The 15,172-nt window shown below is 40.0% G+C and overlaps 2 protein-coding genes across 3 annotated transcripts in view; one reads left to right on the top strand and one right to left on the bottom strand.

The window, feature by feature from the left end:
* The window catches only part of LOC125244061 (stonustoxin subunit alpha-like), a 1,172,099-nt gene that overhangs the window by 103,803 nt on the left and 1,053,124 nt on the right, over positions 1–15,172 (top strand). The window lies entirely within an intron of this gene.
* The window catches only part of LOC125243928 (NACHT, LRR and PYD domains-containing protein 3-like), an 83,194-nt gene that overhangs the window by 25,147 nt on the left and 42,875 nt on the right, over positions 1–15,172 (bottom strand). The window contains 3 exon segments of the mRNA XM_048153794.1: positions 2,443–2,616; positions 2,724–2,897; positions 3,005–3,178. Of these exon segments, the coding sequence (XP_048009751.1) occupies positions 2,443–2,616; positions 2,724–2,897; positions 3,005–3,178 (522 nt within the window).

Below are 15,172 nucleotides of genomic sequence, written 5' to 3'. Positions count from 1 at the left end.
AATTCTGATACCTGTCGCTACAGTATTTGTTGCTAATCACATTACTGAAATCCTAGAACAGGGGTCCCCAAAAGTCCTGGAGGGCCACTGTCCCCACAGTTTGGGGTTGGAGCTAAACTCTGCAGGACAGTGGCCCTCAAGGACCGAGATTGGAGACTCCTGTCCTAGAGCACTTTACTCCTGAACAATGGCACTATGTTGACACGAACAGCAATCCAGCTGATGACAACACCAGTGGAAAGAGCCTTACTGATCTAGTCAAGCTTAACCATTGGAGTCAAGGCCCTTCTTTCCTTAATTCTGACCAAGATCAGTGGCCAAGATTCCCTGACAGGATTGAGGATTCAATTGATGCTGCAGAGCTTAGCTGTAAGCTGTAAGCTATGCTGAAGAGAACTTTAAATGTTCAGCAATATAAATCATGTAATGAGCTCACTCTTCTCTTGACAAGACTCAGATTCAACTTCTCCTCTTGCAACAGGCCCAAAGAAAGGATTTTGAAAGGAGTGGGAGTGTTTTTCCCCCTCTAAAAGTTTTTTGTTTTGTTTTTGTTTTTTCATCTAGTAGTCAACTGTATAACATTTCATCTGAGTTTGCTCTCCTCAAGACCACTTTTCAAGTGTCAAACCACTAGGTGTGTATATGTAGAAACTGCTGACTAGTGTTGATGCTCACAGTTTCTTGATGGCACTACGTCACTTTGTAGCTCCTTGAGGACAACCTTATGAACTGATCAGCGATCAAGGAACTAATTTTCAAGGGGTGAAAGTGAGCTGAAAAGTGCCTTTGACCAGCCAAATCCAGTCTTACAGGAAAAGTTGTGGAATCATCCAATCAAATTCACCTACAATCCCCCTTATTAAGGGTGGGAATCTTTAGGCACCTCACAATCTGAACCGATTCCAATTCTGGGAGTCACAATCCGATTCCCAAACAATTCTTGATCCACTTTTTTTCTTATTAGTTCGTTTCGTAAACTTTTTTATTTATTTAATACATAGTCTATGTAATTATAAGAGCTTTTTAAATAATTACTAGCTTAAAAAATAATGAATAAAATTGTATGTTAAGATTTTTAAATATAGGCTATAAACAGCTTCAAAACATAAAAGCAAGTAGGCTAGCCTATATAATAATAAAGAGGAACAATGAAACATTACAAGAAATAAACAAAGAGTGCTTTCAGTATTTAAGAGTATCTAAACAATTTCCATTCAAAAGCTGTGAGGGATTTTTGTCTTTCTCATCTGTACTGTTGTTTGATTATTACTGACGTCATCATAGACAGAGGAAGAAAAAGCTGCATTCATAATAATGCACAGATCTCTCTTGAAATATAAGATGTTTTGTCCTGTCTGTTTAATCCCTTAAGATATCTAACTGACTGTGTTTACATTAATTTCAAGTCATAAAAGCATTTTGAGATGCAAGTAGGCTACATTTAAACACTTAAACGGAGTCGCACACAGCCACTTGTGTGAACGCCCTTCACAAAGCACACGTGGAAATTAAAAGCAGGCTTCTGTCAGTGAGTTTCAAATTTATAAAATATATGCCCATAGCACTCTAAACAACTGATGCCAAAATAAATGATGCCCTCATTGGGCATTTTTAAGGACAACAGGCCTACCAGCGGGCGAGAACCCAAGCTGCAAGCGCGTTTCTCTCACAGCGCATATCGTGTGCAATGATGAATCACGCGAATGTCTGCGCAATGGGCACACATATAATTCGCTCTAGCTTTTCCGAACTGTATGAAAGATTATTTTATAGAAGGTTAGAGTGGTGTGTGTATGAGAGGAAATGTAAACAAGCACAGTACGGTTATTTCTGGCAATGCGTGTCCACTGGCGCGGAGCGAGCGTATTCAGTTCATTCCTATGGAAGTTGAGCATTTTCAGGCTCGTGAGAGTGAAGTTCAACATCCATAAGAATGAGATGAAAATGCTCATTCTGCTCTGTGCTGATGGACATGTACCGTATACGCACACACTGCGTCATCTCGCAACTGCGGTTAAAATTAAGCTCAGAATCGATTCTGAAATTCTCAGAATTGATCCAGAATCGTTGAAGAGAGAATCGTGATGCATCCATTTTTTTTCTCCCACCCCTACTCCATATGCTCCACATTTTGGAGGAACATGGGAGAGGGAAATTCGATCTATCAAGGCTGCACTTCGAGCTACTTTAGGAAGTTGTAACAGAAGATGTTCTAACAACTGTATTTGGCAAAGTTGAAGAAATATTGAATTCTAAACCTTTAGGATATGTCTCTTCTAGTGTGCATGATTTGAATCCTACTACTCCCAAATTGCTCAATTTTACCCAATTTGCTGACACACACACACACACACACACACACACACACACAGATCATCTACAGACACTCATTAACATTGTGGCCGTCTGACTGTACTTTATCCATTATATGTTCTTAAATACCTCAGGATCTGCAGCTGAGAGTTTGGACTCTTCAGTCCATCAGAAATGAAGTTGACACCAGAGTCCTGTAGGTTATTGTTACTCAGATCCAGCTCTCTCAGGACAGAGTTTGAGGATTGTAGAACTGAAGACAAACTGTCACAACACTGAGCAGTGAGATTACAGCCAGCAAGACTGAAAGAGAGACGAAAACAAACACATCAACAGATGGATCGTCTACAGACACACATGAACATTGTGACTGTCTGACTGTACTTTATCCATTATATGTTCTTAAATACCTCAGGATCTGCAGCTGACATTTTGGACTCTTCAGTCCCTCAGAAATGAAGTTGACACCAGAGTCCTGTAGGTCATTGTTACTCAGATCCAGCTCTATCAGGACAGAGTTTGAGGATTGTAGAGCTGAAGACAAACTGTCACAACACTGAGCAGTGAGATTACAGCCAGCAAGACTGAAAGAGAGACGAAAACAAACACATCAACAGACTGATCATCTACAGACACACATGAACATTGTGACCGTCTGACTGTACTTTATCCATTATATTTTCTTAAATACCTCAGGATCTGCAGCTGACAGTTTGGACTCTTCAGTCCATCAGAAATGAAGTTGACACCAGAGTCCTGCAGTTTATTGTTACTCAGATCCAGCTCTCTCAGGACAGAGTTTGAGGATTGTAGAGCTGAAGACACAATTTCACAATGCTGATCTGAGAGATTACAGCCAGAAAATCTGGAAGAGATGAAATATTAAATACCTAAATAAAACAATAAAGACATGTAGAGTGGGTTTCCAGTTGTCTGCCCTCAGGAACGTAGGATGACATGATCTGAACACTGAATCACAATACAATGAGCTCCTGAGAGTGCGATAATCACTTCATTATTCAGATTAATATCTGAAATCAGATGACCTCCTGACTGTTTCTTCAGATAATGAATATTTAAAGTTTTGCTAAATGTAATAAAGTTTTCTGAGGGTATAAAATCTAAAAGTTTTGAGTAACTCTCCAGACAGCTGTGCATTTATTGCAGTTTTACCTTTTTTTTTTTTTTTTTTTTTTTTTACTGGATTAAATCCTTATTGGTAAATTGTTAATTTGATACATATTTTTATTTCCCACTATTTGGTGGTTTAGTTGTATTATTTGAGTCAATGGTGTTCACAGTAACTTGCTTTGCTTTATTTTGTTTTATTAACTTTATTTAACAGGTGACATGTTGAATAAATGCTTGATCGGTAGTTTAAGCTTTACAGTGATGAAGAGACAGAGATTAATACACTGAGTCATGTATGTGGAAATCAAATCCTTTAAAATTACGTTAATGAAATAAAAGAGCTCTTAATGAGTGCATGTTAGGGGCTGCACCGACTAATCGACTTTAATGCTCTGCCATGACGCTTTAAGCATGACAAGCTGGTCATGGCCTATAGAGGGCGCAACAGGATCAGAAATCTGTGAAGTCCACATTTATGCTCGGTATCAAACAGTTAATGACAAATAAATGCAATCTCCAAGAGCACTCCACAAGACATGACTGATTATACCATCTGGATTCTCAATATTGATCGGATAAATGTAGAATTAACTCTGTCACTAATGTGTTCATATAAATGTAATCTTTACTGTGTACTTTATCTGTATCTGATTTAGAAAGAGCAGAAATCTGTGAGAAATATAACAACCCAAAGACAAACAAACTGTTGTGAACATGATGTATGGCACATCACTCCAAAAAATTAAATGGATTGACTTAAAGGGTTAGTTCACCCCAAAATGGAAATGATGTCATTAATGACTCACCCTCATGTCGTTCCAAACCCATAAGACCTCCGAACACAGTTTAAGATATTTTAGATTTAGTCTGAGAGCTTTCTGTCCCTCCATTGAAAATGTATGTATGGTATACTGTCCATGTCCAGAAAGGTAATAAAAACATCATCAAAGTAGTCCATGTGACATCAGTGGGTTAGTTAGAAGTTTTTGAAGCATCAAAAATACATTTTGGTCCAAAAATAACAAAAAACGACGACTTTATTCAGCATTGTATTTTCTTCCGGGTCTGCTGTTCATCCGGGTTCACGACTCCGCAGTGACGCTGCTGACGTAAGACGCTGCTGACGTGTTATCTGGTGCACCAGAGTTTCGTTTACAATCTGAGGGAGATGCACGCTGTATTCAAGCTATTCTACATTGTTTGTATTTTGGTATTGCTATTGCTATTTTTTAAAATGGTGCGTAAGTGTGCATGTCGCGGATGTCCTAATCGCCAAAAACAACAACGTAAAAGTGCATTACCAACGCCGACAGATGAAAGGATTCAGTGGAATCAATTCAGTGGAATCAATTCAATGGAATCAATTCAATGGAAAGGATTCCGGAAGAGAATATAATGCTGAATAAAGTCATAGTTTTTGTTATTTTTGGACCAAAATGTATTTTCGATACTTCAAAAACTTCTAACTAACCCACTGATGTCACATGGACTACTTTGATGATGTTTTTATTACCTTTCTGGACATGAACAGTATACCGTACAAACACTTTCAATGGAGGGACAGAAAGCTCTCAGACTAAATCTAAAATATCTTAAACTGTGTTCGGAGGTCTTATGGGTTTGGAACGACATGAGGGTGAGTCATTAATGACATAATTTTCATTTTTGGGTGAACTAACCCTTTAATGTTGGATATACTTAAAAAAGAAGTATCAAGTGGTTCCACACAACTATATTGAGTAATTTGTACAAATAACAATTTAGTTGTATGAACAAAACAAATTCAAATAAAGGAGTCCTGGCTAGTAGGCTATATGGCGTGTGCAGTGGATACTCCTGTAGCGCATCATTTGTAGCCTCTTCTTGCAGCAGCTGGAATGGATTAAAACTTGGGATGGTGGCTTGAAATCCAGAAAGTTCAAAACACTGACAACTGTGGTAAAAAGTAAAAGACTTCAGACTGCGGATAGCCAGTAAAAAAGAGAAAGCGACCGGACTCGTGCAAAAAAAAAGAATAAATGTCGGCAGGGCTTTTGACCAAAGGGAGATGGCTATTTTTCTGCTGGACAGGTTAAGACATTTCAAAGTTCAATGGGTAATAAGGTAGCACACGTTCTCGCTTCATCCATAGTTGTGAATAACAATAATACTAACTACATACACAATCACGCAAATGTTTTTAACATTAACAAATCCAGAACAAAGTATAATGATTTGCACCGTTGGCAGCGATTTATTGTAAATCTTTTTTTGAGTTTGTCAGAACAAAAATGGATGACGTGTTACTTCTTCAGATGACATTTTCTGGTGAAACTTCTTATTTTTGGACACGTACAAGACGTTGAATCTGTAATTGCATGTACAGTGAAGATCCACACTGGTGCGTTGCCAATACTCCTGACAGCCCCCCCACACATAGCTGCAGCTGCTCCTCAAAACATTAGATTCATCCGCTGAGGAGCCGTGCCGAAGCACAACCCACATATAGATGATAATTCCACTAATCACTGCAATTGCAGGTTTCAAACAGAGATGGCGACAAAGAGGCAAAACTCACGGACTGTAGCTTTAAAATCTTTTAAGTGCTTGTTTAAAAGAGCCAAAATTATATTAACATTTACTATTTATTTCACTATTAATCATCATCTATGAAGTTACAGCTCTGTGGAAATGAATTTATGTCTGTGAGTGACTGCATTAATATTTAAAGTATAGTTGCACAGATGAGATGTGTGTCAGATTCACTACTCACTGTAAAAGACTAAAAACAGCACTGTCAGCAGGATTTCATAATAACCTATTCTAAAGACCAACACAAGCTCAACTGATGGTCCAGGCAAAACACCGTTGTGCTGCCCCTACTTCACACTCACAATTAAACTCCATCTTTGAGATGCATGTGAAAGACTGGAGGTGTTGTTTATTGGTTTATTAATAAACTTGCACTAAAATAAAAGCATGTACAAGCATGTTTTCAAATTTTGAATCTGCAACATCAAAAAAATCAGCACACAACCACTCCAAACGCAAATGCTGTATTATATAGTAAGAAGAATATCTCCTGGAAGATTCAGGAGAATTCCCGTGGGCCACTGATAAATTGGGCCGGCAGTAGCCTACTTCCACATAAAGACAGTTTTACACTGGACGCATAAAGCACAAGTCTCTAGTTCAATGAGAGACACATCGGTAGTAGTGGTGAAGCAACGGTTCTCACTAGATGAATGAGCAGAATATGTAGTGCCTCCCATCCAATAAATCGCAATAATCTTCGTGCTTTGTTACTTTTAATATAAAGCAAAGTCTCAGATTTCAAATGACGTCCATCTTATTATGAGATTCAAAAGATAAATACCATTTTGGCGCTGTTTAATGTGGCGTGACAGATCCCTGTAGTGCCTCAGTTAAAGAGAAGCATGTGATCATCCTCTCCCTTTGCTTTAATACCAGTTACAGCGCGAAATAAATAAGAATGAACATCTGAAGGTATGTTAAAATATACAGTACAACTTACTGAAATCTGTATCATGTGTCGTGTAATCGCTCAATCAGTGTTTCAACCTCGGAAAGACGTCAATAAAACAGCTTGTAAACAATGTCACGTAACGTCACATTTACCTCAGAAAAACATATTCAGTGATCATAAACTCATCAGTCAGCTAGAAAAGTGAACTCTAGAAAGCTACATTCTGATAGATATAGCTAATTATAAATTAATAATTATAATATTCATTATAATTTTTAATGTTCTTCAATATTTAATGCATGTTTGAATAAATCAGTTATGACAGCCGCGATTTAAATGTTTCTATTTAAAAAAAAAAAATGAATTGGAGTAGAAATATGATTATGTAATTCTAAACTTTACTTAAAATAAAAACATTGAGTGTAATTTAAGTGTTTGTATATAAATAAGTTCCTTCAATATTATTATAGTAGTACCAACTGACTCTCATGTGTAGTTTACAGCATTAGTTAATTTGCACTTTGTACTGTAACTGAAATACTACATCCACAATAATCGATATCAAATCAAATTGAAATCATAATCATAAATCATAAATCATAAAAGAATTGAAAGCATGTGAATAGTAATCGAATTGAAAAGTGAAAATTGTGTCACTAGCCAGCCCTAGTTCTCACACCCAAAATCCCGTCATTTGTGCGTGCACAGCTCTTCATTGTAAATATATGGCATGTATAAATATAGGCACATAAAAAGGTGATCTACGTGACCTCTCCTCCACTTTCTCTCACACACATACAGGCGGAGGGTGAACTCCAAGGTAAAGCTAAGGAGATGCACTTCCCCTTTAAAAACATTAAATACATTTCCTTTAATAGTTTCAATTTACCTTTCGTCGCACACCCTACACAGCCCAGAATAAACACTCCTTATAAATAATCTGTTATTAAAGCATCTACGTTCACAAACCACTGTTAATTTTAACAGAAAAATAAGCATACTGTATAAGGGATAGGGCTGGACGATTATGGCCTAAAATCAAAACCTCGATTAATTGAACATTTTACCTCGATTACGATTAATGAACGATTATTTTGTTTGTTTGGTTTTTTTGACCTCTAACCTTTTTTGCCATAGTTCACTGACAAGGTTTGTAGGCTACTGTAAATATGGTTGACTATTAAAGGTGGGATATATTTTCCTATTGAAAGAGTGATCTGACATAACAGCTCACTTTCAGCAGTTATTTTATCAATGGTTTGTAACATTTCTTACAGATTTCTGCTTGTTGTAAATCAGATAAAGATAAATTAGCACAGTACCAGTATGTAATGAGAGCGATTGCGTGTGTGAATTAGTCATACCGTCTCTCTATTAATTGTGAAGCTGTGGGCTGTAAATAGTTCCTTCAAAAGTAGAAAAATATATCCTATAAGTTTTGAGTTAAGCTACTTTAGTGATAAATCACAGGACAGCGCTGACAACTAGTTTCTGCGTTCCTCTCTGTGTGCGCGATCTTCACGTTTTGTGCAGCTACTGTTTGTATGAATGTTCATGCTACAATGCAGCTGTGCTATTGTCTAAACTGGCAAACCGTAATACGCATATGTAACCCTGGTTTTTTCCTGCTTTTACTTCTCACGACTCCCCACTGTTCGCGCTATCGCGAGATTCAAGCAAGTATCGCAAGATTTGACAGAAGCCGCGTCATTTCCCTTTAAATATGACGCCGCGCTATTGTTTTGTGTGTGTGTGTGGGAGTCGATGTGTTGTGCTGCTGCAGGTAGGCGTTTAACCCTGTAAATGTTTTATATTGACTCATTAGACTGCCGGTTTTGAACTGTTATGCCTGCTAACCTTTTTAGATGCCTCCGGTTTGGTTGAGACTGTGCTGTGTTGAGTGATTTAATGATACGAGAACTGGTGAGTGTCATTGTTTGTATTATACGGTGCTAATGCTAGCGCTTTTGTGTATGGCATATGAATCTGTTAGCCGGTGCTGGCTGTGGTTGTTATTGTATTGAGATATATATATATTATGTGCTTAATTATATCGATTTTATATGAACAATGCACTACTATTGACATTTATAGCAATATTGATGTTACTGATTATGAAATGGGTTACTATTTAATATTGAGATGAAAGTTGAAACTATTTATATGTTAACTATAGAGTACTCTTGTAGATTGTTGAATTATGTTGCTATATGCAGGATAACTTTGAATCATGTACATGATAATGATGGAATATTACAATATGATGACATTATGATATTGTATGATTATGTGATTTATGTAAAGTGTTATTTATTGCTTGGTCCTGCTTACAGGCCAGGTTTCTTGTATTGATGGCGAGCTACTAGGCCCTGAACCAAAGATTGAGAGTGCAAGCATCTGCCGGTGTGGTAGGAGGCACTGCAGCTGCTCCCCTCATACACCCACACATCTTTATTACAAACTTTCATGCACATTCATATGACTTTATGGACTATTTTTTTTCCTCTGGATTGTTGAACTTCGCTCATTGTGTGTGGTATATATACAATTGCAGCACTTGAATTTTTGAATCATGTGAATTGTTCATTAATCATTTTGAATTCAATACTATCTATGTGTATATGTAAATATTGTAAATGTTGTCAACTTATTTCATTGTAATATATTTCACCATTGAGTACTGCAACCTTGTGTTTGTTTCATTGAACACACCATTTTCCTCCCTGAGTTGAGTTTAGTTCTTCTGATATTGGTCCATTATTTTCATCTACCATTTCAGTATTTATACACGTTACATTTGGCGAGCCAGCCAGGAGGAATTGGGGTGTTTAATGTACATTTTGAGTTGAGTTATTGCAGTTCAGTGGCAATTATGGATGTGTTTTTGAAACGTGGTATCAAATTACCCAATGCTGTGCTGGTGGAGGGCATAACAGAACTGGGAGGCAATGAAGTTATTGAGTTTTTAGACCAGTATGGTTTAATTAGTAGGACTGAGACTATCTCTGAACAAGAATCTGAGTTTAATGGTATGTTTGTTGTTGAATATGCTAGTGGTGCCGCTTTGGATGTATTGCGTCCCACTTTACCTTACACATTTGTCTCTGCTAAAAAGACATATACATGTTTCATTTTAGAGTTATCCACTGTTTGTACTGAGCATTTTGCTAAAGCTAAATCCATGTCATATTTGTATGATTTGCAGAATTTAGCAAAATTAACTGGGGTAGATTACAAAGAAGTGCTCAAAACAACGATGACTCAGATTGGACTTTCAGTACCCGAGCTCCGTTCTGCAACTCATGTGAAAGAGCTACCCATCACAGAATCAGCCGTACCGCCAGAGCCATCTGTGAAGCAATCAATTCAGGCTCCATCAGCCACTGATGCTGTCAGGTCAGCCACTGAGCCCCATAATGATCCTTCTGATTCTATGCGCTCGGAGTACAGGCAGTCAACCTCCAGCATTGATGTCAATCCACCTGAGGTCCAGCGTTATGTAGTAGAGCACATTGTAAAGAATGAGGAGAATGCAGTATATCACCAACGGCTCAGGGTTTTCTCAGGTCGGCTTCCCAGACCTGCACATGAGGCTGATTATGACACCTGGCGGTCAGGGGTAGAACTGCTGTTGAAGGACCCATCTGTGTCTGATCTCCATCGTTCTAGGAGGATAGTAGAGAGCCTCCTTCCCCCAGCAGCAGATATGGTCAAGCAATTGAGTTCCAGCACGTTGCCTGCTGTGTATTTAAGCACTCTTGACTCGGCCTATGCCACTGTGAAGGATGGGGATGAATTATTTGCTAAATTTATGGACACATTTCAGGACAGTGGTGAGAAGCCATCTGCTTACCTCCAACGGCTCCAGGTTGTCTTGAACTCTGCTATGAAAAGAGGAGGGGTCATAGAGTCTGAAGTTAATCGACACTTGTTGAATCAGTTCTGTCGTGGGTGCTGGGATAATTCCCTGATTGCTGAACTTCAGTTAAAGCAAAAGAAGACTTATCCGCCCACTTTCTCTGAGCTGCTGCTACTCTTGCGAACAGAAGAGGATCGGGAAGCAGCAAAAGCATTTCGAATGAAGCAACATCTGGGGTCCACACGGCAGAAAGTTACATCTCATGCCCAGTTTGTTCGTGCTGATCCTGAAGACGGAAGGGCCGTCACCTCTTTGATTAATATTACCCAGCAACTTGCACAACAATTAGCTGATGTCCAGCGACAGTTAGCCATACTTACGGCCAGCCAGTCAAAGACCAGCTCTATTTCCAAGACTCCCTCCCACAGTCAGCCACATGCTAGAGCCACTAATCAGCAGTCTCAACGACCCACAAATACTCCGCCCAAACCTGGTTATTGTTTTCGGTGTGGTGAGGATGGCCACATCCGTCCCCAGTGTGAGAACGAGCCCAATCCTACTCTGGTTGCTCGTAAAAAGAAACAGTTTACCAGCAACCAAAAGAATACTTCCAACTTTGTTAATTTAAACTGAGTCCGGTTCCTGTTGTGGGACAGACAGGGGCCAGTGGGGACCAAACCCGTCCCAAGAAAGAAAAGAAGACTGTCAATTGTGCAGAAATGTCACGGTCCGAGATAAAGAATGCATCCATACAATTTCCAAAGGGGCTGGTGGGCTCAAAGTGTTTTGCTGTTGTTCAGATTGCTGGACAGAATTATCACTGTCTTTTAGATACCGGTTCACAGGTCACCACGATTCCAGTCTCTTTTTATAACCAGAGCCTCAGTAATTGCCCTGTGAAGCCACTTTACAACTTAATTCAGATTGAGGGTGCCGCCGGTCAGTCAGTGCCATACCTGGGTTATGTAGAGGTGAATATAATCTTTCCCAAAGAGTTTTTGGGAGAAGAAATTGATGTACAGACTCTTGCTCTTGTTGTACCTGATGCACATCCTGGGGGTTTTTCACCTGTGCTTATCGTTATGAATACTCTAGAGCCTTTATATGAACGATATATCAGCAGTGACAAGGATACTGTGCAGTCTTAAAGCTCTTGCAACTGAAGCACCAACAGAACCAGGTGGGCAGAACAGGAATTGTAAGTTTATTGAGCCAGAAGCCAGTTTTGATTTCTGCTGGTCAGACTATTGTTCTGGAAGGTTCTGCTAAAGTAGACGGCTCATCTATAGTTCAATGGGCTGTAATTGAACATCCTACATCACCACTTCCGGGTGGGCTGTGTGTCCAGAGCTGTCTCATTACACTTCCAAATCATGCTCCTTGCAAGGTTCCTGTTCTTGTTATGAATGAGTCTGAGCAAGATGTTTTTATCCCACCAATGACAATAATTGCTGATAATGATACATCACTCACTATCCTGGCCCAGAATACTGTAAAAACCTCTTCAGTTCTAGGAGGTTCCCAGAAAGATACTTTGGAGTTAAATTTCGGAGAATCTCCTATTCCACCTGAATGGAAGGAGCGAGTAACATCCAAGCTCAGTCAAATGCCTGAAGTGTTTTCTCATCATGATCTTGACTTCGGTTGTACAGACCAGGTAAAGCATTATATCAAGCTTCACGATGAAACCCCTTTTAAGCATCGAGCTAGGCCAATCAATCCTCGTGACATTGAAGCTGTTCGAAGCCATTTGCGAGACCTGCTCGAAGCTGGTATCATCTGAGAGTCAGAGTCACCCTTTGCTTCTCCAATTGTGGTGGTCCGGAAGCGGAATGGCGATGTAAGGTTGTGCATTGATTATCGTAAGTTGAATTTGCAGACAGTGAAAGATGCTTATGCATTGCCGAATCTTGAGGAGTCATTCTCCGCTTTAACGGGTTCCAAATGGTTTACGGTTCTGGATCTGAAGTCTGGATATTATCAGATTCAAATGGATGAAGCCGACAAAGCTAAAACTGCATTCGTTACACCACTAGGGTTCTGGGAATGGAATCGGATGCCACAAGGGGTCACTAATGCTCCAAGTACATTCCAGAGACTGATGGAGAGGTGTATGGGGGATTTAAACCTCAAGGAAGTTCTTGTGTTTCTAGATGACATTATTATTTTCTCTGACACTTTAGAGGAACATGAGAAGCGCTTACTTAGAGTACTTACCCGCTTGACTGAATTCGGCTTGAAGTTGTCCTGAAAAATGCAAATTTTTCCAGTCCAGTGTACGTTACCTTGGACATATTGTGTCTGAGAAGGGTGTTGAAACGGACCCAGAGAAAATATCCACTCTCAAATCCTGGCCAGTTCCCCGAAATCTTAAGGAACTACGGTCCTTCCTGGGGTTTGCAGGATACTATCGGCGGTTCATTAAGGATTACGCCACTATAGTGAAACCCCTCAATGCCCTTACCCAAGGTTATGCACCCTTTCGTCGGTCTACCAAAGATAAGTCTCGCTGGGAAGTTCTTGGACCCGAAGCAGTCCTTTGGGGAGAGATGGATGTCCGACTGTCAAGTTACTTTTGATACAGTAATTTCCAAGTTAACATCTGCTCCTGTCCTTGGGTTCGCCAATCCAAATTTGCCTTACATTCTGCACACAGATGCTAGCACAATCGGATTGGGAGCCGTTTTGTACCAAGAACAGGATGGTCAACTGCGGGTTATTGCTTATGCCAGCCGAGGCCTATCTCAGAGTGAGTCTCGATATCCAGCACACAAACTTGAGTTTCTGGCCTTAAAATGGAGTGTCACAGAGAAATTTCATGATTATCTCTATGGTGCTAATTTCACTGTTGTTACGGATAACAATCCTCTTACATACGTTTTGACTTCAGCAAAACTGGACGTTACCAGCCATCGATGGCTAGCTGCATTGTCAAAGTATTCTTTCAAGATACAGTATCGTGCTGGCAAACACAATTTTGATGCAGATGCTTTGTCTCGGCGTTGTCATGGAGAAGTGCTAGATAAGAATACAAGCTGTGAAGAGTGGAAACTTGTGAGTCGTCTAGTGGAGCAATTGTGTGACCCTGGTGAAGTTGCAGAAATATCCCGATAGTGTGGTTGCTGTTTGTCAGAGCAGTCTTGTCAGATCGTGCTGTTCTGTTGACTATCCTCAAACTGATATGACCCTAGTTGAGTCACTTTCAGTCCATGCTAATATCATTTCTGATAGTTTTGCTATGGAGGAGTTACATGGCCTCCTTGTCATTTCCCCTTTGAGTCACACCGATCTGAGAGAAGAGCAGCGTGCTGACCCAGTAATCCGTGAAGTTATCCACCAGCTCGAAACAGGAGAAAAGGTTCCCACAACTGCTCGAGAGGAACTTCCTGAGCTTGCATTGTTGTTACGGGAGTGGAATCGGTTAGAGCTGGAAGATGGAATTTTGTATAGGAGAAGACAGGACGAAGATAAACTTGTTCTTCAGCTTGTTTTGCCCCCAGTTTTGCATTCTATTGTCTTGAAGAGTCTCCACAGTGACATGGGGCATATGGGCATAGAGCGAACCCTTTATTTGGTACAGCAGCGGTTCTTCTGGCCTAAAATGGCAGCTAATGTTGAGAACTTCATTAAAACCTGTGGTCGGTGTAATCTTGGTGCTTACTGATCACTTCACTAAATTTGCTGTTGCTATTCCAACTGCGAATCAGAAGGCCAAGACTGTGGCGAAGTGTCTGTGGAATGACTTCATGAGTTGTTATAGCATTCCAGAACGCCTACATTCGGACCAAGGGCCAGACTTTGAATCTAAGCTGATTAAGGAGCTCTGTGATGTAGCTGGCATCAAGAAAACTCAGACTACACCGTACCATCCTAGGGGTAACCCTGTTGAGCGCTTTAATCGGACGTTGTTAAACATGCTGGGAACCCTTGAGAGCAAGCAAAAGGCTAAGTGGAGGGAATATGTTAAACCTCTTGTTCATGCGTATAACTGTACACGGAATGAGGTAACGGGGTTTACGCCCTATGAACTTCTGTTTGGACGATCACCCCGGCTTCCAGTCGATTTGGCTTTTGGCTTGCCTGTCCGTGAATCTCCATCATCTTCACATTCCCAGTATGTGAAGGATTTAAGATCTCGTCTTGAGGAGAGCTATAAGCTTTCATCCCAGAATGCTCAGAAGTCAGCTAAAAGGAACAAAAGCCAGTTCGATCAACATGTAAAACCTGCAGGCTTGGAGGCTGGCGACAGAGTCCTTGTTCGAAATGTTAGAATTCGAGGCAAGCATAAGCTTGAAGACAAGTGGGAGCGAGATGTATATGTGGTTGTGAACCGTGTTGGGGATCTTCCAGTTTACATTGTGAGGCTAGAGACCAAAAAGGGACCTACCCGTACGCTCCATCGT

Source organism: Megalobrama amblycephala, linkage group LG1, assembly GCF_018812025.1.
Source record: "Megalobrama amblycephala isolate DHTTF-2021 linkage group LG1, ASM1881202v1, whole genome shotgun sequence".
NCBI lineage: Eukaryota > Metazoa > Chordata > Actinopteri > Cypriniformes > Xenocyprididae > Megalobrama > Megalobrama amblycephala.
Note: the sequence above shows the minus strand (reverse complement) of the source record. Positions and strands in the feature narration are given on the sequence as shown.